Source organism: Heloderma suspectum, chromosome 7 (assembly GCF_057233095.1).
Source record: "Heloderma suspectum isolate Gila_16-S chromosome 7, 16-S_ref, whole genome shotgun sequence".
In the NCBI taxonomy this organism is placed as follows: domain Eukaryota; kingdom Metazoa; phylum Chordata; class Lepidosauria; order Squamata; family Helodermatidae; genus Heloderma; species Heloderma suspectum.
In genome coordinates this window covers 37,921,642-37,943,729 of record NC_139464.1, presented here as the reverse complement: position 1 = coordinate 37,943,729, position 22,088 = coordinate 37,921,642, and the positions used below count along the sequence as shown (strand labels likewise).

Sequence of the window (22,088 nt, the reverse complement as noted above, 5' to 3'; positions counted from 1 at the left end):
AGAAAGCCTTTGTTTTTTATGTGGTAGAGGTAGCACAAGGGACTTTATTTTCTCCGTAAGATATATAAGCAATGGAGAGAAATAACTGCTCCTGGAGAAGATGGGATTAATGGGTTGTAACAACAACAGTAGTGAATAAAGAGGATGAATGAAAGAGCAGCAGAGGAGGACAGTGATGTTTGTTAACAGCCCCAACTCTTATACAGAAGGAAACATTTGTCATAAAGATGGCAAAATTCTCAAGTATAGCTGGGAAGGGGATCTGGCTACAAAGTAACTTACATGTGTACCATACAATTGTCATTTTAAACAAAACTGAATACTAGTAAAGCAGATGTATATGGGTTCACTTTTGTCATTTGAATTGTGTGCCAGCAAAATACTACAGGGAGATTATTGTACATTTTTAAGCCTAGGACTAATCATTTAGTGTGATGTATAAAGAACAATTGGACGCATGTTTTTAGGGGAGATAATACTTCATGGTGAACAACAGTAATCCTGGAGTCACAGAACAAATAGAAATAGATAAAGTGGATTGTGTGTTTTTCTGGATCTCTGTGATAAATGAGGATGATCTCTCTTCCCACCGAATTCTGTAATGTTTTGCCAGTCCTCTGCATTTGTCTATTCATGCCCTCCTTCACCAGGAGTCTGGTGCACTTGATGTAAATGGACCTTGCAAGGGCTTTCAAATGCCTACCTTTCTCCAAGCCCCTCCAATAAATGCAGAGCAATTAGCATGGAGCTTCAGTTTTCTGTAGAGAAAAGCTACTTGAGAACTGCTCAGATGGCCCTGGGTTGCACAGCCGTAATTCTTTGAAATAGCAGTCCAGGGTGTCTTGAGTAGCATTTCAGCTATCATTCTTTATTGATGGCAAAATCCGCAGATCTAACACCCCATGCATTGGATGCAGCACATAAATGTACTGTCTCCAAGAGCAACATCAAAAGCACAGAAAATGGACAGAACTCATAGTTTTGTTCAGGTATCCTGTGAGATTCCAGAATTGGAATCCTCACTTATTGTGCTTCCATCTGCTTTACAAAACATACAGGCTCAGTGCAGAGGTGATGTTGGATACTTTGCAAATAAGGAACCAGTCTTGGGAATGCACACTTGCTCCTCTTCCCTCTTCCCCTCTCTGGCACAAATTCCCACATCCCTTGTCAGTCTTAATCATGGGTGAACGTTTCTGATTAACGTTAACCAGGGGTAGAATCCAATCAAAGCCCTACTTAGACTAGACCTATTGAAATTAATGGGAGTCAAGTTAGTCATGAGTAAATTAAGTCCCATTCACTTCAATGGGTTTACTTTATTTATTTATTTCCTTTCTATGCCACCCAACAGCCGAAGCTCTCTACTTCTACTCTAAGTAGGACTTTAGTTGAATTCTACCCTAGGTTTCCTCTTAATCAGGGTTTAAAAAGCCCTGATGAAGATGAGAATCCTGAATAACAAATATGTGTGGGTAGTTCCAGAGCGACTGTAATGCTCAACCATGGTTTACCATTACAAAGAAAAGGGGGGAGGGATTCATGCTGAAGATGAGGGACTGGCTCTGAGTTTACAAAACGTGGTTTGTAGGGAGTCAGCCTTGCATCTGCACCACCTCCACTGAATAGTGAAGATCATGTTTGTGTGTATAGAAGAGAAACAAAGAGGGTTGTTTCAAGAGAAGGTGGCCATTTTGCTCACTCTTATTGTGTCTGTCTCCTTCAGGAGTATGAATTCACAGTTCTGCCCAATGCCTATATGATCCACATGCCGCATGCTCCCAGCTTTGACATCACCAAATTCCGCTCCAACAAGCAATACCGTATCTGTCTCAAGACCCTCAAGGAAGAGTTCCAGCAGGATATGTCACGCCGCTATGGCTTTGCAGCTCTAAAATATCTCACGGCAGAGAACAACAGCTAGCACCGCCAGGACTGTTGCAGAAAACAGACTGAAAGAAGGAGCCATTTCATGTGTGCAGCTCCAATCCTTTAGCCTGGAACTGAGAGACACCTTTGTTTTTGTTTTTTAAACCACATCAAGCAGTTCTAACAGTAGAAATTTGGAAAAAGACGTCTCCGGACCATGCTCACAAGCTACCACTTGTCTGCCACCCTCAGGCCTTTGGTTTTATTGCCCACAATGTGTGAATAAACGGGTGAGGGGGAAGCAGTGCCCACATCCATTGGCAGCACACAGGATGGCAGGAAGAGTCAGGGAGCAGACGTTTGTTCTTATAACTGCACAGGAAAGACAGATCTTCTTTGGAATATAGGCTTTCATGTTGCTATTTCATAATTCCACAAGTTTTTTTTAATATGTAAAAGAAGATTTTCAGGTCACTGTCCTGTGAATTTTTTTAAAAGGCCCTCTTTCTCCAAAAAGGGAATTTGCCATCTGTAAAACAGCTGTTGTCTACCCATAGAAGAACAGCGTAGAGTAAAATGAATCAGATTTCCCCTGTCAGATGAAGGGGAGCTATATGTAACACACGGGACTTCCGGTATACTATCTACTGAAATATACGCAGCATTTCTGTGTAGGCATTTCTGTGGCATCACTCAGTCATTTTCTAATGCTGCAAAGATGGAGTGTCCTCCCAGCTCCCAGCGCTGCCACCTGCTCAGACCGTGTCCCTTCTTTTAAACCCAAATTGCACCCTTTTGCACATCATGTTCCTCCTCAGCTCTAGCCATTCACCCAAGAAGATCTGTGCTTTTACTGTCCTGTGAAGGCACCTGTCAGCTTAAGCTCTGCTTCCACTTGAGAGGGTTTGTTCAGGTATCTCGAGTGAAACAAGTGAAACAAGTGGCCAAATTGGATTTCATTTTATTTTAAAAGGGGGGAAAGCCCATTTATTAGTATTGGTGTACACAGGTCATTTTTTATTGGGGGAAATAACAGCCCATTGTCTCTTCTGCTGCACCCCCTGCACCTTTGGGTGCAAGTGGACATTATCACTAAGTGAGGAGACCATTGGGCCTCCGTAGCTGCAGGATGCTACAGACTTTTGAGAAACTACTTCAGTAAAGGAGTTTATTATAATAAAAGGAACAAAACTAAAAAGGAATTAATTCCCCATTTGAGTTGGGGGTCGGGGAGAGAAGAGAATGTTTGGGGGATTCTTGATGGTGTTTGCTTGGACGTGAGCTCATTCAATTCACAACCGCTATTACATGTGGGAATACATGACAAGCGTAGGCACGGAGTGTGAACAAGTTAACATACACAAACACAATCAGACACTGGACATTTTATTGTTTTCTTTAGTTCTTCAGTATTAATGTTGTGTTTACATGGATGGAGGAGATGAGGTTTAATGCACTACCCTTATTTGGGACTACTTGTATTTGGTTGCAATGTTATTGAGAGAGCAGAATCTGAATAAATGAGAAACGTGTCTCTCTTCCTTCCCCTAACAATGCTAAGAGTCTTGCCACCACCCGCACCCTGTACAAGTCACTGTGTTTTACGGACCGGTCTTTGGCTGCCCCACATTTCCTCCTTGCATCAGCAGGGCCATTTGTGTAATCTCATGTGTTGTATTACGCTACCTGGATTGTGAGAGTTTTCCAGGACTTCTGCATCAGAAGCTGATCAGGAACAACTACCTTCAAGAAAGTGAAGCTGCGGTTCCAAGTCAAGAACTCTGGAAGAATTCCCTACTTAAGAGCCAATTCAAATCTTTCAGAGAAGGCTAAAGTACAGATGGGTCCCATTTCTGTTTCCTTTGGTTCTGCTGTAACATGTATGGGACCTGAATATCTCCCCTCCTAGTGAAATCCATGAGGCCCAGGAATGATCCAGAGCTCCCAAATCTCATTGCTAGATGCGTGCATCCCCGCAAACTGCCTACATATGAATTGGTTCCAAAGAGATCACAGAATCACTGAGGGAACTGGGTAAGTATGTTCCCATTCGGAACAAGAACAGGTGATGAGACTTGATGAGGAACTGTGCAATACAAAGCCAGCCGAAGGCATGTCGGTCTTTTTCCAACATAGTATTGCCTTATTCCATAAACAATTTGGTTGAGGTGACAGCAAACATAAACTCTTTAGCAGCTCCACGGGTGGTTTACCAGTTGTAAAGAATGGTGCAGAGCAGATGTATCATGAGTCATTCTGAGACACATAATCACTAGATATTCACTCCTTTGTTGATGCCAGGAAAAGGCCATAAGGAGAGGGGGAGCTGGCCACAGATGAGCTGAACTACAAGTTGCCTATTACTACCATTCTTCCACTGTAATGTGCAGCTGCAAGACAGAGCTAGGCATAGGTTGTAAGTTGCACCAATAGAGCTTGCATACATTTAGTATGTGCCTTAGTATATGTCCCACACCCTCTGCAGCACACAAAGATTCTGGGCAGATGGGTTCCTGAGCAGACAAACTGGCGTGAAAGTGTTCCCTGAAGGAAGAAAGGTAGAATAAATACCATTTCAGGGTGGTTTGTCTGTCATACAAAGCTCGAACATCCACGATGGATGGCTGTTCAGCCTCTGCTTAAAGACCTCCAGTGAGGGAGAGCACACCACTCTATCTAGATAATTGGCTGCATTGTCAAACTGCTCTTACTGCCAGGACGTTTCTCCAACAAATCAATCAAAATCTACTGTAATTTGAGCCCATTAGATATAGTCTTTCCCTCTGGGGCTTGGAAACAAGCCCTTCACATTTTTAAATTTATTACATTTATATCCTGCCTTTTTTTTTTGTCTTGAAAGGAATCCAAGGTGGCTTACCTTGTCTTCTTTCCCTCCATTTTATCCTCACAACAACCCTGTCAGGTAGGTTAGGGTGAGAATCAGTGACTGGCCAAAGTCACCCAGTGAGCTTCATGGCCGAGTGGGGACTAGAACCTGGATCTCCAGAGTCCCAATCCAGCACCCTAACTGCTACACCACACTGGCTCTCAGTGCTATCATTTGATGGAGTGCTATCATGTCTCACCCACCCACTCCCTCAGACTTCTTTTCTCCAAGCTAAACATACCTAGTTCCTTCAGTCTTTCCTCATAGGACTGGTCTTCTGTGCGACTGACTATCTTTCTTGCCCTCTTCTGAACCTGTTCCAGTTTTTCTATATCAGGTGGCAAAAAAGTTTTGGACCAGGGGCCAGGTTGTTCTCCCAAGACAATTCCACAGGCCAGATAACATCAAAGGGGCAGGCTCCCCCTCCCCTGATGTCATCTGCCTCCACCCTACCCATTCTTCCTTTCTCTGTGCAGAGAGAGGCATGGAGAGTTGGGCGCCTCCTTTTCATGTCATCCACTGTCTGACTGGTATACCTCTGGTTTAAAAAAAAAAAAAAAAACTAACCAGAAAAGTGTTTTGGTAACTAATTAATTTGGTAATTAAAATACTGATTAAAAACAACAAAAATAGTGTCATAAAATGGTACATTGCAAAGGTAATAGATGTTTGCTGAGCTTCAGATGGCCCCACCCACAGCAGCTGTGTCATGCCCACTGGTATGGACAGAACATATGAACACAGAACAGGATGAACACATAGATAAAGCACAGTGCCCCTGACAGTGTGGAAAGTCAACTAGAATTCTGCCTATAGTTTACAATGGAAAAGCAATGATTTGGTAGTGCTAGGAGCCACCTGTCTGGAAGCAGCCTGTGATACAAAAGTGGCTATTGATTTTGTATCACAAACACAATGGATCCAAGTATTAAAGGAATCAAGAGCACCTAGACCAAGTTGTTGCCTGAGGATGTAGTTAAGGATCTCTGTTGTTTTGGTTACCATGCCTCTTGATATGAGAGCTTAACCTTGTTTGGACATAATGCTGAACAATATGTTAACGTTACATGACCGAGCTCCCCACTGCCCCAGCCCAGCTGCAGAGAGAAGTGTTTGCTTCCATTTTTAACTAGTCATGGCTTATGTTATGTCCAAACTTGTGGAACAGGTTAGTTTTAACTGGGGGTTTAAAGAAACAAACCAACTTCAAACTGCAGTTTATGATCCTGGGTTGTTTCCCAAAACCATAGCTAAGATTATTCACAGTTTTCAGTTCAGAGATAATGATAAGCCACGGTTAATTGAAAATGGAAGTGGACGCTTCTGATCTCGTGGGCTCACAGGAGGAGGAAAGGGAAGCAGGGAGTGCATGAACATAAGGTTAAACTATAGTGCTGCATCCAAACCAAATAATTGAATTGTAGAATACTTTTAGATATGCCACTTTAAATGTGGGCCAAAGTAAATGTTCTGACTGACATGTAGCTGCCACCAGAAACAAGCAACCAACACATGTCTAATTTCTCTTCCCCCCCCCCAATGCCTGTGACTAATATAATTTTCCTATGTTGTGCAGTCAGGATGCAGATAAGTTGTAGTATAATCATGATGCTGTCATTTTCTGCTCCAGCCTGCCACATATATAGAATATCATGTAGTTTGGATCTATGGTAACTGCTATACTTCTCACAATCACCTAGAACAGTGGTTCTCAAACTTTTCTCCTTTTTTCACAAATCGCTTGAAAATGGTCTTGGTGGACCACTGAATAAACCTTTTTAAAATGCGACATTAGATCAATGCTACTTTAGAGTGGGTGGGAGAGAATCATGTTTCGCTTGTGGAATAGATACGAAGAAAAGAAAAATAATACTTGTTTTTGTTCAATACCAGTATCTTTCTCAAAACCAAAGCTGTATTGTGAAAATCACAAGCCCTTTCAATGGGTAAATTTTTATGATGATATTAGTAGATAGCAGCAGCACCATATTATGAAAATCATGCGCTCTGGTCCACAACCTTGTTAGCCTGTTATAATCCAACCCTGGTCAAAATGCCCCCTTCTCTCCATTGTCAGAAAAATAAAATGCATGGCCATGTATTTGATACTGTCAACTATTCTACAGCCTTTCCACGGACCACCAGATTGGAGCTTGTGGGCCACAATGGGAGAAACTCTGACCTAGAACAATTCAGCATGTAACTTTTCTTACACTGTTTAATGTACATTTTCCCCCTCCCCTCTATATGCATTGCAACTGAGGTTCACTCTTGTGCAGCTGGCTAATAGAAGTACTAAATCATACAAGATAATGAGAACTTTTTATAAGATAATATATCTTTGTGCAGTAATATCAAAAAAGAAAGGTCACTTTCACAAGTCAACTTCAGAGCACACTGCTTGGTAACTCTGCGTTCTACCAAACTCTGCAGTCAACAATGTCACACTGAAACAAAGATGAAGAAATGTGCCCCAGAATATTCAGGGACTTTTCCCCACAGTAATCACAGTTTCCTCCTTTCAAACTCATGCTGGCCATCTAATCAGGGAACTATATACAGCACAGTGATTATCAGGATCTGACTGTAGAAAAGCCCTGAATAATAAAAAGAACCATGTGTTGTTAGAACAACAAGCTTAAATTAATTAATCAAAATATACAATGACTTATGTACTGCTTAATTGAAAAAATTGGCCTTTAATAGATGCCGTTGCTTGAAGAAAGGAATATGGAGACCTAATAAAGAACCCTCTCAATATCCCACCTTACTGTCCAATGACAGGGTGTTCAGCAGGCTAGTATTATTGAGTTCACATCTTTGTACTCTTGTCATTATTAACAAGCTAGTGGGCTGTGCTTAAGATAATGACTGAAAAACACTGGTTGATTGGGAGAACAAAAGCACACCACTGTCCATTTAAGTTGTCCCAAAGTAGTGATTAAACTCACAAATCTATGAAGTGCCATCTGCTTCACAGATGAGATAATGTAGGCAAGTTTCCTTCTTACGATCAGTGGTGGTTGTTGTTCAGTCATTCAGTTGTGTCCGACTCTTCGTGACCCCCATGGACCATAGCACGCCAGGCCTTCCTGTCCTCCGCTCTCTCGCAAAATGTGCTCAAGTCCATATTCATTGCATCGGTGATGCTATCTAGCCATCTCATCCTCTGCCATCCCCTTCTCCTTTTGCCTTCAATCTTTCCCAGCATCAGGGTCTTTTCCAGTGACTTTTCTCTTCGCATTAGGTGGCCAAAATATTTGAGCTCCAGCTTCAGTATCTGTCCCTCCAATGAGCAGTCAGGGTTGATTTCCTTTAGGATTGACTATTTGACCTCCTTGCAGTCCAGGGGACTCATAAGAGTATTCTCCAGCACCACAGTTTGAAAGCATCAATTCTTTGGCGCTCAGCCTTATAGTCCAGCTCTCACAGCCATACGTTGCTACTGGGAAAACCATAACTTTGATTATACGAACCTTAACTTTGTCTAAAGGTTTTACTCATTCTTGTGTGAAAGCATCACCATTCAGAATGCCCCAAAATACATCTAAATTGAGGTATTACTATCTGTGAACCTAGGACAGCCCCAATCTGGCACCATCCTGGATGTGTTGCACTACAATTCCCATTATCCCCAGCCAGGATGATCACTGCAGCCCAGTTTCTTGAGGGCACCAAGTTGGAGAAGGCTGAGAAGGCATGAAGCATGAACAAGACCATCGATTTCAACAGCAAGGAGACCATCTGCAATAAAGATGTTTATTGCAGAGTAAGCCCCATGGAACATAAGCATCCTTACTTCTGAGTACATATGCATAAGATTGCACTAGTCCTGCTCTGGTGTTCCCAACTCACTCCATTGACCATTACATGAGGGGGGAAACCAGGACCATGCCTGCCAGCCCTACTGTCATATCCCCACTGCCCTCCATGCCGTCTGCTTGTTGGGGAAGATGCTGGAAGATGAGCTCCTGCTTTTTTTGTTTGGAGGCTCCCTCTAATTAGGGTTCGGGGGGGGGGCTACATGAACAGAGCAGACTCCCCTCTACAGATATCCATGCTTGTCAACACAACAGTAGGGACAGAACCAGAATGAATAGGATTTCCAAGTGTTCAATAGGATTTGAAAAGACTTAAGTGCTTTGAATGGAATATGCCCACACAGTCAGTTTATTCAACATTCAAAAGCCAGCTGGTAACATATGAATGCTTTAAATAATAAATATCCCTCATATCAGCAATAGAACATACTCCTGAAGTAACCACTTTGGGTGGCAAGCAATGCTTTATGGGCCTAGAATTGGTGATCTTCAGTAACAAGAGTGACATCAAGAAGCAATCCCTCTTCATATGGTGCTCTGAACCAAGTATGGACGGTGTCCTTCCACACCCCTGCCAAGAATCATCTTCACCCATCCACACTGAGTGTCACATCCGCCAGTCAGCACACATGATTTGCTGACTGCCTAAGGCTGCAATACTATGTGTGGGTGCCTGACAGTGAACTCCATTGAGCATGGGGGGGGGGGGTATTTCTGAATAAACGTGCATGTGACGGCAATGTTCACATTTTTGTCTTCTAATGTGAGTTTTCTTAACTTCATCTACCACTTGGTTGCCCATTCAGACATTCACATTAGGTGTCTTTCCAATGGCTTCACAGACTTGCACTACCTCTGTTCATCTGAATAGTTTTGTACAGCTTTATCCAGATGCTGGCACCTGAATGGTTATTCACTGCTTTGCCTGATTAATAGATGCATTCAGCAGCACTGGACCCCAACACACATGCTTCAGGCCAAGTTGAAAATAGACTCTGCCAACTCTTAGCTAGTGTTTAATAAACCATGACAGTAATTTACTCCTCCACCCTTTGAATAATTAGTTCCCTTTCCATATATATTCCTGCAAGGAAGCTAGTCAAATCATTTTTGAAATCCGCTGCATGCACTGTTCATGCTTACTACAGATGGCATCTGCTTATCTTGAACAAATAGTGATAACACTTCCCATCTGCAGCAATTAAGAAGAGAAAGGTGCCCCCCCCCCAGCTATTCAGTCATCATAGAAATTCAGTATACATTCAGTTATACAGCAGTAGAACAAAGAAAGGGTTCTTGCGAACACAAATCACAACGTAGCCAAAATTGGGCATTTATGCCATTGATTTCAATGGGAGAGATTTAAAACCATGATTAACTAGCCCTCTCATTGAAATCAATGATGTTAGAAACAGCAACAACAACAACAACAACAACAACAACAACAAAACAACAACAATAAAATATAAAATGCTTTCAGAGATAAGATATGTACAATAATATAAGAAATTTTGGAGGTTCACAAGCATAACCGGGGCCAATGTCAAGGGGAAGTCGGGCACCTTCTGAGGGCCCACATCCCCTGCTCCTCTTCTTCACCATTGCAACCTATTTGTTCAACCACCTCTCATTCTGGCCCAGACAACGGTGGTGGTGGTGAGAAGGAGGAACAGTAGATGCCACTGCCTACTTGCTCACTGGTTCTCTGCCTATTAAGAACATAAGAAGAGTCATGCTGGAACAGACCAAGGGTCCATCTAGTCCAGCATTCTGTTCACACAGAGGCCAACCTGCTGCCAATGGGAAACCCACAAGCAGGACATGAGTGCCCTGCCCAAGTTCCCCAGCGTCTGGTATATTCAGCAAGCAAATGGTAGCAATGATGAGAAAGAGGATGAAGAACAATAACAGCTGGTGACAATGCTGGTGAGAAGGTAGGCTCAGTGAAGGAAAGGGCCCACTGAAGGTGTCTTGCTTGAGAGCCCTCAAAACCTGGCACCATCCAGCACTAGCTGTAAGGCAAAGTAGGAAAAAGCAACATTCACAAACAGAAGAGGAAGGGGTGAGTCTTACAGGCTCTCGCACTTCACTCTCTGCATGAAAATGGTACTATACTAGAGTAAGGAGATGCTGATCTGCTCTCTAGTATGCTTCAGCACCACCACTGTGAATGGCCAGAGGGTGATATTGCTGCCATTAGGTCAGCAGAGGTCAGGTGATGCAAATGACCAATGGGGTCTAGCTTGTCTTATAAAGCTGCTGACTTGGGCCTTGTTCTTCAGTCAATTTGTTGCTCACCAGTAGCGTACTGGAGCACAGTTCTCAGACTTTTTTCACTGCAAGATCAATGATGTCATCTGTGCCAGAGTAATTTATGGACCCTTGTTGTTCTGGCAAGTAAAGCAGGATAACAAGGCTTCCATGTTTTACTATTGTTTGTAATAGGTTAGCATAAGGGAAGTCAGAGAATGAGGAAAATAACCATGCAGACACTGGATACTACTACTATTCCTGATGGCTATAAGCTGGGTCTGGGAAATAGATAAATTGCTGGTTCTGGATGGGGTTACGCTCCTCCTGAAGGAACAACTATGTACTTTGCGGGTACCCTGGATTCATTTTAGTCACTTGAGGTTCAGGTGGCTTCACTGGCTGGGAGTGCTTTTTACCAGGTTTGGCTGGTGCACCCATTAAGGCTGTTCCTGGACTGTGATCACTTAGCCATGGTGGTACAGGCATTGGTAACCTCCAGATTGGATTTTTATAATGTGCCCTATGAAGGGCTATCATTGGGCTTGGTCGAGGAGCTGCAGCTGGCTGCTAACTGGGGCCTCTTTCCAACAGCAAGCTACACTCTTGCTAAAAGAACTGCACAAGATGCCAATGAGCTACTGGGCCAAGTTTAAGGGGTTGTTAACATATAAAGCCCGAAACAATTTGGGACCAGGTTACTTTAGGGAGCACCTGACCTCTTATGTTCCTGCCTGATCTCTGCAATATTCAGGGGGAGCACCTCAGGAGTGCTAGTTCATTGGGTGTTGTAGCACCCACCCTCTGGAACACTTTACCAATTGACGTTAGACCGGCTCTCACAGTTCTGATATTTAGGGCACAATCCTATGCATGTTTAGACAGAGAAAAGGCCTACAACTCCCAGCATGGCCCAGCCAGCCATGCTGGCTGGAGCATGCTGGGAGTTGTAGGCCTTTTCTCTGTCTTAACACGCATAGGATTGCGCCCTTAGACACCTTCTTAAAACCCATCTCTTCACACAGGCTTTCTCTGAAGTGCGACCCAGCCAGATATGGGCTGGATCTACACTTACTGCCTTTTTTCACTTCCAATGAGGTTTCACTGCCCGCCTTTCACACTATGCAGTACCCACCTTGAATTGGAACTGGAATTTCCCACTTCCGTGCTCCCGCTTTCAATACCCTAATATCCCGGTATTTCCCCTTAATGTGCTCTGATTTTCCACCTTTGCTACCATATCCGGTTGTAGTCCCCTCCCCCGCCTGTCCATATAAGGCGGTGTTTGTATTTCCCTCCTGTCCAATCACAGCTCTCGATGGCCCCATGTCTTCTTCCAGCTACTGATCGCATAGCTTCCTCAGCAGCCCCCGTTTCCTCAGCAACAAGCAAAGGGCTGGATGTGCGCGCGCTTGTCTGATCTCAGAAGCTAAGCGGGGTCGGCCCTGGTCAGTAGTTGGATGGGCCACCCCCTGGGAATCAGGCTTCCTGCACTGAGCAGGGGGTTGTTCTATCCCTTCAAATGAGATTAAGTTTTACCCTCTCCTATCCCCTGCTCCGGATGTGTTTTTTTTAATTTAGTCATTGTCCTCGCAGAATCGGGGCTTCTCCGCGATGTTTTTTTTTTCTAATTCAGGCATGATCTTCGAAGCTTTGAAGTTGTGAGGACACTCGGAGGACAGGGAGGTGAAGTTCCTCCTGTTCTCCTCCCACCCTGCCGGCTTCAGCCCAGCAGGGCACTGGATAGTTTGAAGGCTTCTGTTTCACAAGGGCACAACTCATAGGAGAAGTCTATCAGTGCCTGCTAGGTTTCATGGCTATGTGCTGCCTCCAGTACCAGAAGCAGTATAGCTACATACACCAGTTCCTGGGGAACTTGGGTGGGAAGGTGCTATTGTGCTCATGTCCTGCTTGTGGGTTCCTGGTCATCACCTGGTTGGCCATTGTGTGATGCTGGAGAATGCTGGACTAGATGGACCCTTGGTCTGATCCAGCAGGGCTTTTCTTCTCTTCTTATGATTGCACCCTAAGAAAGTCAAGCTGAACGTCCACAGTTGCCCACTTGCACCACGATTTTCTTCTCCTCCCTTTGCCCCCAGCAGAAGCTGCTTCTAAAGTTTGCTGAGTTTGAGGATGGCTTGTCTGATTTTGCAGGGGGGCTGCTTCCAATGGCTCTGGGTGAAGTAGAATCTCTTATGTGGAGCACTCCATACAGCTGTTTGGATCAGATCCTATGGATTTTTAAATCAGCATATTGTTTAAAAGGTCAGCTCACGCATGCCGCCATGTGCCAATTGCTAGTTATTCTGTAGCATAGGTTTCCCCAACCTGGTGCCCTCCAGATATTTTGGACTACAACTCCCAGCATTCCTGACCATTGATTATGCTGGCTGGGGCTGATGAGAGTTGATGTCAAAAACATCTGGAGAGCACTGGATTGGGGAGGGTTGCTCTAGTATCATAAGCTGAGCATGTTTACAACTGATATTTATCACAAAGCTTTTCAAGAGGCAAATGTCATTATTTCCAGAGATATTTTAAACTCTGCATCCATTTGTCTAACCACTCTGGAGGCTAAATGTGTCAGCAAATTTAAATCAAGGATTACATCAAAGTAATTTAAGAGTTTACTGGACTTGAGCTCGCTAATGTGATATTTTAAGCACAGTCATAGAAGGTGAAAGGAGAAATGGTGCATTAAAATTTCTAGGCTTTTTTTAATGACTGGTGAAGTGCTAGACAATTTTTCTTCAATTGTGTGCCTGATGTGGATTAGTGGGAAGGAAATATATTTAGGCAGAATTCACACATGGAAATCCAAATAGCAAAATGTACTATTTTGCACTATTTTGTAGCAGTAAGGTGATATATACATTTAATAAATATATCTGGCCTCCCAACATTTATCTCTGATCTCAGTAATATTGTCCTGATACCTTTAAGATTGCATCCCATATTAAAGGCCAACCGTGACCTGGTGGTTAGGAGGGTAGTAATGGATGCCTGCAGCCATAAACTCTGAACCTTGGATCCTGCTACTGAATATCCACCCTGAATACGTAAGCAAGGCTATGCACATTCAGGAATATGCACATTTAAGGGGCCTTTTAACATTGGTTGTAGCTCATCTTGGCAAATTTGTCCTTATAAGTGCAAACGCACACAGGTCTATTTCAAAACAGGGGAATGCTTATTGAATACAAAATAGATATCATAATTACTTTGGGAATTGGCTGGTAAAAGGAGCTATATGAACTCCAGGATGAGGGTAATCAGTTCATATACTACAAATAAGTCTAGACATATTAAGCAGAAGGAACAAATGGCATCATGAATAACACAGACATCCATGAATGGGGTTTGAAAGGTGGCGAAATGCGCTCAAAGCTCCACTTAGTATCTTATTTCAAGGCTACTGTGCATGGGAGATCAGCTGTGGACATCTGTGCTGAGTCTTGGGGCCAATTAAAGCTTTTCAATGCCTGATGGCAGTGGCGGAGGGGTAGGGTGTGTGTGTGAGTGAGTGTGTGAGAGGGGCGGAGGGTAGGTGTGGGTAATCACATTGCAGGGCGAAATGCCAACAGTGGGGTGGCCCCACCCACTTTGGGATGTGGCCCCCCAAATCCAAATGCTTGCCTGGAACCAGCTGGCCCTTGGGCTGAAAGAGATTCCCCACCCCTGACCTAAGCTACAGCATTATCCGCCTACAATAAGAAGAGCTTTTCCCAAAGCTGTAATGATCGGCTTTCAGACTCATTACTTCAAATACATAATGACCTTTTTAAAGGTTTCACAGTATAAATGTTTATGACATTGGGAATCAATGGGATTTAAAGGTGTTTAACTGTGTGCTTTTAAGTGCATGAAGAGCATTACCTGACGTTGAAATGAGTGGAGAAACTGTTGTTTGCACAGAGTTCTGTCTGCCCATTGAAACCTCCACATCTGCACTGGGACTATAGGATGGGTGGTGATTGCTGCAAAATTCATGTGCGCGCAGCATAAGTGGTCAGTCCCATGGACTCTAGACAAGTGAGCTTGTGTGAGGACCCACAGGCCGCCTGCAGGGTCGGCCAGTAAAAATGTAGGTGCTTGGAGTTCCCAGCTTGGCTTGGTGTTTACAATTCACTTTCTTTCGGCCCAGCCCTTTCCCCTGCAGCCCTATTTCCTTTCTTTCTGCCTTCTACCACTCCAAATGGCTCGTTTTTCCCACTGTAGCTGTTCTGCTTAAGGAAAATCCAGCAGCAGAACTGAGTGCAACATTTGAAGACCTAGCTGCACAGTACATACATGTGGCTGCAACAGAAGCCCGACAGTTGATTTTGCTAAGGACGCAAAATTTCAAAAGGCGCAATGTGGAACAGAGAAGGGGAAGAAAGGAATAAGGGCGCTTAACAAAACTTTGCAGTTAGAAGTGACGTGTTGTGGAACTTAACAGGCTAGAGAATCACTTGCACCTCTGCATATGGGCTATTAATGTGACGTAGGGCACAATCCTATGGGATGTGCCCTGGGTACTTGTAAGCCTCCAAACTCAGAGGCTGACGAGTATCCAGTGCAGAGCGGGAGGGGCCATGTGCCTCCTGCTCTGCATTTTAGCTAGGCGGGTGATTTCGCCCATGTAGTGGAGGCTTTGGGAAGGGGGAGGGAAGGAGGCTGGGGGCAGCTGGAGATACTGGTAGCCCCATGTCCCCAGTCTCCTCCCCTCCCTACCCCACCCCTGGGAATGCCCCCTTTCACCCCCTACAAGCTTGTGTTTGCGAGCTCATAGCAGCAGCCAGCACGGTTCTTTCTGTGCTGGCTGCAAGGTGGTGGGGGAGGCGGCAGGAAGCATGGTTTCCAGTCTCCAAGCTTGGAGCCCTGTCTCCGAGTCCGAGCTAAGAGCCAGGAAACTGAAATATCCTATGTCCCGCAGACATTGCTCTTTTAGAGCTTTTCTACATGACACTGTTAATCTGCTGTCTACCTTCAGTTTTGTTACAGAATTGAGATCCAAGCACTACACCAAGAGTGTTCCCTTTCCTGGTTTTCCACTACATAACCTCTAGGTGGCACTGCGGTATAGCAGAATAGTCCAATTACACATGTGGAAAAAGCATTTTCTTTCTCTTTGACAAATAATTTCCCCTGCTCTAAAAAAAAAAACCTCACTGAAAGTGCTGTTTAAAAACTGAAGTGAAACTAGAGGGTCATGATGTCATCTAAAGAACCCATAATCAACCGTGAGTAGGGAATAATAACCACACAATAAATGCCTTGTATAGAAAAGCTCTTAAAAACACAGATGCATGGATTTTTTGTTGTTGTTGTTGTTGTTGTTGTTCAGTCGTTAACCCCATGGACCATAGCACGCCAGGCCTTCCTGTCCTTCGCTCTCAGTGTGCTCAAGTTCATATTCGTTGCATCGGTGATCCTATCTAGCCATCTCATCCTCTGCTGTCCCCTTCTCCTTTTGCCTTCAATCTTTTCCAGCATCTGCCAAAACCTATTCTGAAATGAATTCTGAACCATACAAGTTTTAAAAAACTAATGTATTAAAGCAAAAAAAAAAATTTAGGTACTGCAAACTGAGCATTAGGAAAAATAAGTACAGTAAACTACATAATCTGAAACTTCAGCTTAATGCCCATCAAATTTGGAAGATGAGGCCTTTGAGTGGCATTGCAAGTAGGGTGGCCACGTATGAATTGCCAATATAGGAGAAAATGCATCACCAAAGAAGAGAACCAAAGAGGATACTGATTGTCATAAAATGTGCATATGCTAATTTATATGTATAGATGCAAATTTAGAATAGATTATTATCATTTAAATAGAAACACATAACATCTCACCATGGTGGGGAAGACTGTGATCAGGTGACCTGTGTGCCTTGCTCAGTCTGCTGTCCAAGAACAGCTGATGGGCAACCTCAACTATGTTCTGATCTTCAACCTGGATGTAGACTGGACAGCCCTTCAAATAGAGGACTGTTCTCTGTAAAGGAGGACACTTGGCTGTCCTACAGATTTTCAAAGTGCTGGAATCCTTGGGAGGGAAGCAGCTACTTCTGAACTGAAAAGTTGCCATTACATCCTAGAGGTAATAAGACCATTTGTCTCCAGAGGCAGCTCAAAAAGCAAAAACATATTAGACAGAATGAAGTGGTAAAATTCTGGATTGTACCACTTCAGACTGTAAGTGTGGGGGCATATTTCTGAATTGTTTTCCTTGGACGTGGTACTGCAAGTATGTATCTTTAGCTTAGATCTCTCCCTGATATGTTACTATTTTATTGCATGCAGGAGGATTTTTAAAAAATTGCAGGGAACCATTCAAAAACATCACCCTTATCTGCAGCCTAAATTCAGAATGTTTGCAATTCATAATGCATAATGTAGAGAATCCCTTTTAGTAAAGCTAAGAAAAATGACTCTCCTATTGCTACCTAGCAGGAAGCATGGCTCTAGGGTGGCCAGATGAAAAAAAGAACAGATCTTTAATAGATGTGTAGAAGAGGGAATTTCAGCAAGTGCAGCTTATCATGCAAGCTACATCTGCTGAAATTCCCTCATCTACACAATGTTTAAAGGTGCAAGTAGTGATGGGGGGGAAATTTGTTTAGGTCAGTTTGCTGGAAAATGTTTGCTGGAAATTTAAGCAACCTTCCTGGATTGGAACACAGTTATCCTTCAGATTGCACACTTCTCCAAAATTTACTTAGGTTCTCAGCTCAAAAACTGCATCTAAAAATGTATATTAGCAAAAGTTGCATTAAAATATTTATAATTTATATCTACATATAAATATAGAGATATATGTGAAACCAACATGGACTGGAAGTAGTCCAACTCATCCATCCCTAGGTGCTGGACTGCTGTCCTCCTTTTCAGGTGCCATACAAGACTTCTCGTTCCAAGCAAGAATGGAACAGGGACGAGGAACCTAACCCAGACTTTTTTCCCCCCAAACACCAGGGTTGGGTTTTGTTTGTTAGTTTGTTTGTTTGTTTTGAGGGGGAGGAGGTAGCTGCTAACATATATACCACAGAAAGACCTTCCTGCCTTTATTCCACAGTTTGGTTCAATCCCCAGTCAGCTAATGGTGAACCATACTTCTAGTCATAATAGGATAAATAGATAGGAAAAACTCTCAGAATGCACTTGCTTGATGGGAAAAAGCAAGCAGATGGGTGGTCAATTAACCCAAGGATGTCCTCTACATATTGTTATCAGACATACTGGCAAGGAAGATAAATCTACATGCCAGTAGGGCCGATAGTTTCTAAATGTAGCTTCACCTGGCAGAGAGATGGTGTAAGGAATCATAAATTGTTCTCTAAATAACTGGTCAGATCTTAACTTTTATGACTAATATAGGCATAAAGTTAAAACACAGTTTCATGGCAGTATTTGTAAAAGTTTTCATGAAATAAGAGCTGCATTTGAACCACAACTCTCTTTTCCCCATCGGTGCCTTTGTCTGAAACCTGGAACTGCATATTAAGTTCTGCTGCTATCCGTGCTACAAAATGGGGCTCTTGAGCTCACTAAACATGAAGAGCTGTCTTTGCCTTAAGTGTAAACTACAAACTAAAACAGACACATGCAGCAATGGGCCGTGGGTCAGGTGCCATGTACTGGTGGGCGCAACTGGAGCCAGCAGTACTGGAGGAGGGCACAGCTAGGTCCCCCTAGTCCCCCTGCCCCCACATACACAGCTGTGGCGTTCATGCCTGTTTACCAGCGTGAATACCTTTGTATGTTGCCACAGCAGGCAGCCCCTTCCACCACACACACAGTGTCATTGCCACCAGGACCTTTACCTCAGGTCCAACACTTTTATGTCTCAAGATGAGAGGACACAGCGGCTTTTTATCTGGGCATATATTAAGCTCTTTATCACTACCCTTTGGTAGTCCTGAGCCATTGGTGTGAGATGTTGAAAAGCAGAGAAATATTTATTATTTACAGTATAAAGGTGTTAAACAGTAAATAACCACTTTACTCTCCTGCACATAAATAGCGTTACAGTAATAAGTCACTTTAAAACCTTCTATATTTCCTCTCATACACACACTCTCCATCTCCAATCTAGTCCTATAAACACAGATCCAAGGTACTGTCTACCTCCTCATAAGCCCCATCCATCTATTCTCTATCTAAACTCCACAGGCACTGCTCCCTATTTATAGATCACACATCGCTTCATCCCCCGCCCCCATTCAGTCAGACGGTCATCTCACATCTGCAGATACAACATACCTCCTCTCACTCTTACCATTCACACTTTAGATCTGTGTGCCCAAAAAATATAGAGTCATAACATTAATGCATAGATACATGTGACATCACAACAGCCTTCCCTCCCTTTGGCTCTCTCTCTCTCTCTCTCACACACACACACACACACACACACACGGGGAGGAGGGCGCGTGGGTTTGTTTGACAGGCCGTGGCAAATTCACGGGGGAACGTGACAATGGCAGGAAATGTAATGGGGGCTTGAATGGGGGGCGGCAAACTGAAGGCTTCCATGTGGCCTAAGTCCTCTGGTGTGGTCAAGAGCATCTCCTTGTATATCGCCTAAAGCAGGGGTGTTGAACCTCAGGCCCATGGACCAAATTTGGCTACCTGGGCTTCCAATCTAGCCCTCAAAGTTTTACCAGGTGCACCCCCTCCCCTGGCCCCACCCCCTTTTCTCTTAACCACCAATTCTTTGGTGCTTTCCTGGCTTTTGTGTAGGTTTCTCCTCATTCTAAAAGGTTGAAATGCCTCTCCGAAGGCTTTGCTACTGGCAGGAAGAGCTTCAGACTAAAACATGCTGTTATTTTTGGTATTTTGGTTCTGCTCCTATTGCCTTTGGCCCTGCCCACCTCTGGAATGTGGCCCCCGAGAGCTTCTCTGAAATGGCATTTGGCCCTTGCCTGAAAGAGGTTCAGCACTCCTGCACTAAAGGATAGGACCAAAATTGCATGCACATATCAGATGAGATGAGCAGTCTAAATTCCAAGACAATACCAAAGACAGATAAACGTGTTCACTGAAAATGAGAAAGAAGCCAAGTTTTTTCAAATTTCAGTCAATTCAAAGTAAATACAGAATTCGTTAAAAGTACTGTCATGGGCATTAGAGGAAAATTGATTTAATATAGCTCAGAAGCCATTGTATTCTTGCTTAATACTTTTTTCACTTCGTTTAAAATGTGCCTTCTTGAACTTTGTAAGCTTCTTGCCAACTAAGTGGCAATTTTTACCTTATGACCTAAAGGGTGCAATCCTATGCATTTTTAGACAGAATAAAGCCCCACAACTCCTAGCATTGCCCAGCCAGCATGGCTGTCTGGGGAATGCTGGGGGTTGTAGGACTTCTTTCTGTCTAAGCACACATAGGATGGTGATGGCCTAAGTTGATTGTTGCCTATATCTGTAGAGGATTTTTACAGAAAATGTGAAAATACGTGTTAGATACACTGTCATTTTAAGCTTGATTCGTTCTTGGGACATAGCTGACTTCTGTCCATTCCCAACCTCACCCTATTCTTGATTAGCTATTTTTCTGTCAACTCAGTATTTTGAAGTCAGTAACATTCAAGGTTAGAAATCCTTTAGAATGTCCATATCTTTCAGAAGGAGTAATGGAGAGAAAAATTATTGTTGTTTTGATAAGAATTGATTTGGAGGAAGGCCAGCTAGTTAGTTAGTTAAAAAGAAATCCTATTTCTGTTTATAAGGGTGAGGGAATATTTGATGAGTAAACAGAAGTCAAAGTAGTTAATAATGAAACTAACCAGAAGCTCTGGGATCAAAGAATCTCAAATCTGATCTACATTCAAAAGTCTTTTTTGTGGAAACTTATTGTTTGGAAATGCTGACATGGGCTAGATCTACACTGGTGCTTTTTATTGGTATTGAAGTGCACTGATAACTGTTGGGGCACATCGTGCATTCTGTATACCGCTTTTCTAGCATTATTTTCTGCTTTTTATTCTGTGTTATCCAAAATACTGCAACAGATGCCATTGTGTGTGCTATGAGGTATAAATGCTCAAGAGGGATTTTTCATTTATTTTATTTAAAAAAACACATTTCTATCCCGCCGCATATCATTAGGATCTCAGGGCGGCGTACAGATTAAATCAGTTTAAACAGTATAAAACAAATAATGTAAACACCTAAAAACATATTAAACTATTAAACAAGCTGAAACCAGTTAAAATCTAAAACAATAAAGCAGTTAAAACAATGTGCTAGGGAATGCATTTAGTCCTCAAAGGCTTTGATAAAAAGCCATGTTTTTACTTGGCGCCGAAACGAGAGCAATGTCTGCGCCAATCGGGCCTCGAAAGGGAGGCCCTTCCACAACCAGGGTGCCACAGCAGAGAAGGCCCTCTCCCACGGATATAGTGCCAACATGATGGGATTGTGTCAACATGGCAAGAGAAGTAGGTCTGGCCCTAGAAATGAAGACAAACACTGAAGTGCACATCATTACACAAATATAAACAGTCCATTGTTAAAAGGTGCTGATCAAAGGCCCCTTTCAAGTTAGCTATTACTTGCAAGCTGATCTTGCAAGCTGATCTTGCAAGTTCCTTCTAATTATAGTAGGGATGGTGGAGAATTCCACCACGGACTCCAATGAGTCCATGGCGGAACGGACCAACCCCCATCCGCCACCTTGCGAAGTTTGCCTGGACAGACCCTACCTGCCACCGGCTGGATCCGGGTCCGCCCACTGAGTCCGCAGCTGTCCACTGCCGGTCTGTGGACGCAAATGGTGTCCGGCATAGCGGATGCCATTTGTGTCCCTGCTCTTTTCGTGAATTGCTACGTAAAGGTTTACGTAGCCTATCACAAAAAGAGCAGGGACACAAATGGCGTCCGCTATGCCGGACGCCATTTGCATCCGCAGACTGGCAGTGGGTGGAAGTTGGGCTGTTGACGGACCTGCCCGGCAGCTCCGTGGACTCGCCGTGGAGCGAAGCCAGCCAGGGAGGATTCCGGGGGAGGAATGGATCGCCTTCCCCCCCCGTGGACCCCCAGGCAGACTGGTGAGTGGGGTTCGTACACCCCTAAATTATAGAAGGGAATGCAGATAGAGGTAGGTTGTTCAGCAGGAGTTCCTTGCTCTTACAGTACAGCAGCTCCTCTATTCTGAGTTCTCCTTCATGGGATAATAAACACCATTTGGGTAAGATTTTTGATATAAAGGCACAGGCCTTAACAGAGGAATCCTGACCAGGGAGCAGGGGAGAAAGAGATGTCCATGGTGGAGCCACCA

At 43.6% G+C, this 22,088-nt stretch overlaps 1 protein-coding gene across 1 annotated transcript in view; it reads left to right on the top strand.

Moving 5' to 3' along the window:
• Positions 1-3,418, top strand: part of LARGE1 (LARGE xylosyl- and glucuronyltransferase 1) — a 522,810-nt gene extending 519,392 nt beyond the window's left edge. Inside the window, exon 15 of the mRNA XM_084809690.1 lies at positions 1,727-3,418. Coding sequence (XP_084665816.1) covers positions 1,727-1,924 — 198 coding nt within the window. The 3' untranslated portion in view covers positions 1,925-3,418. The remainder of the gene's footprint in view (positions 1-1,726) is intronic.
• Positions 3,419-22,088: the final 18,670 nt, after the last annotated feature.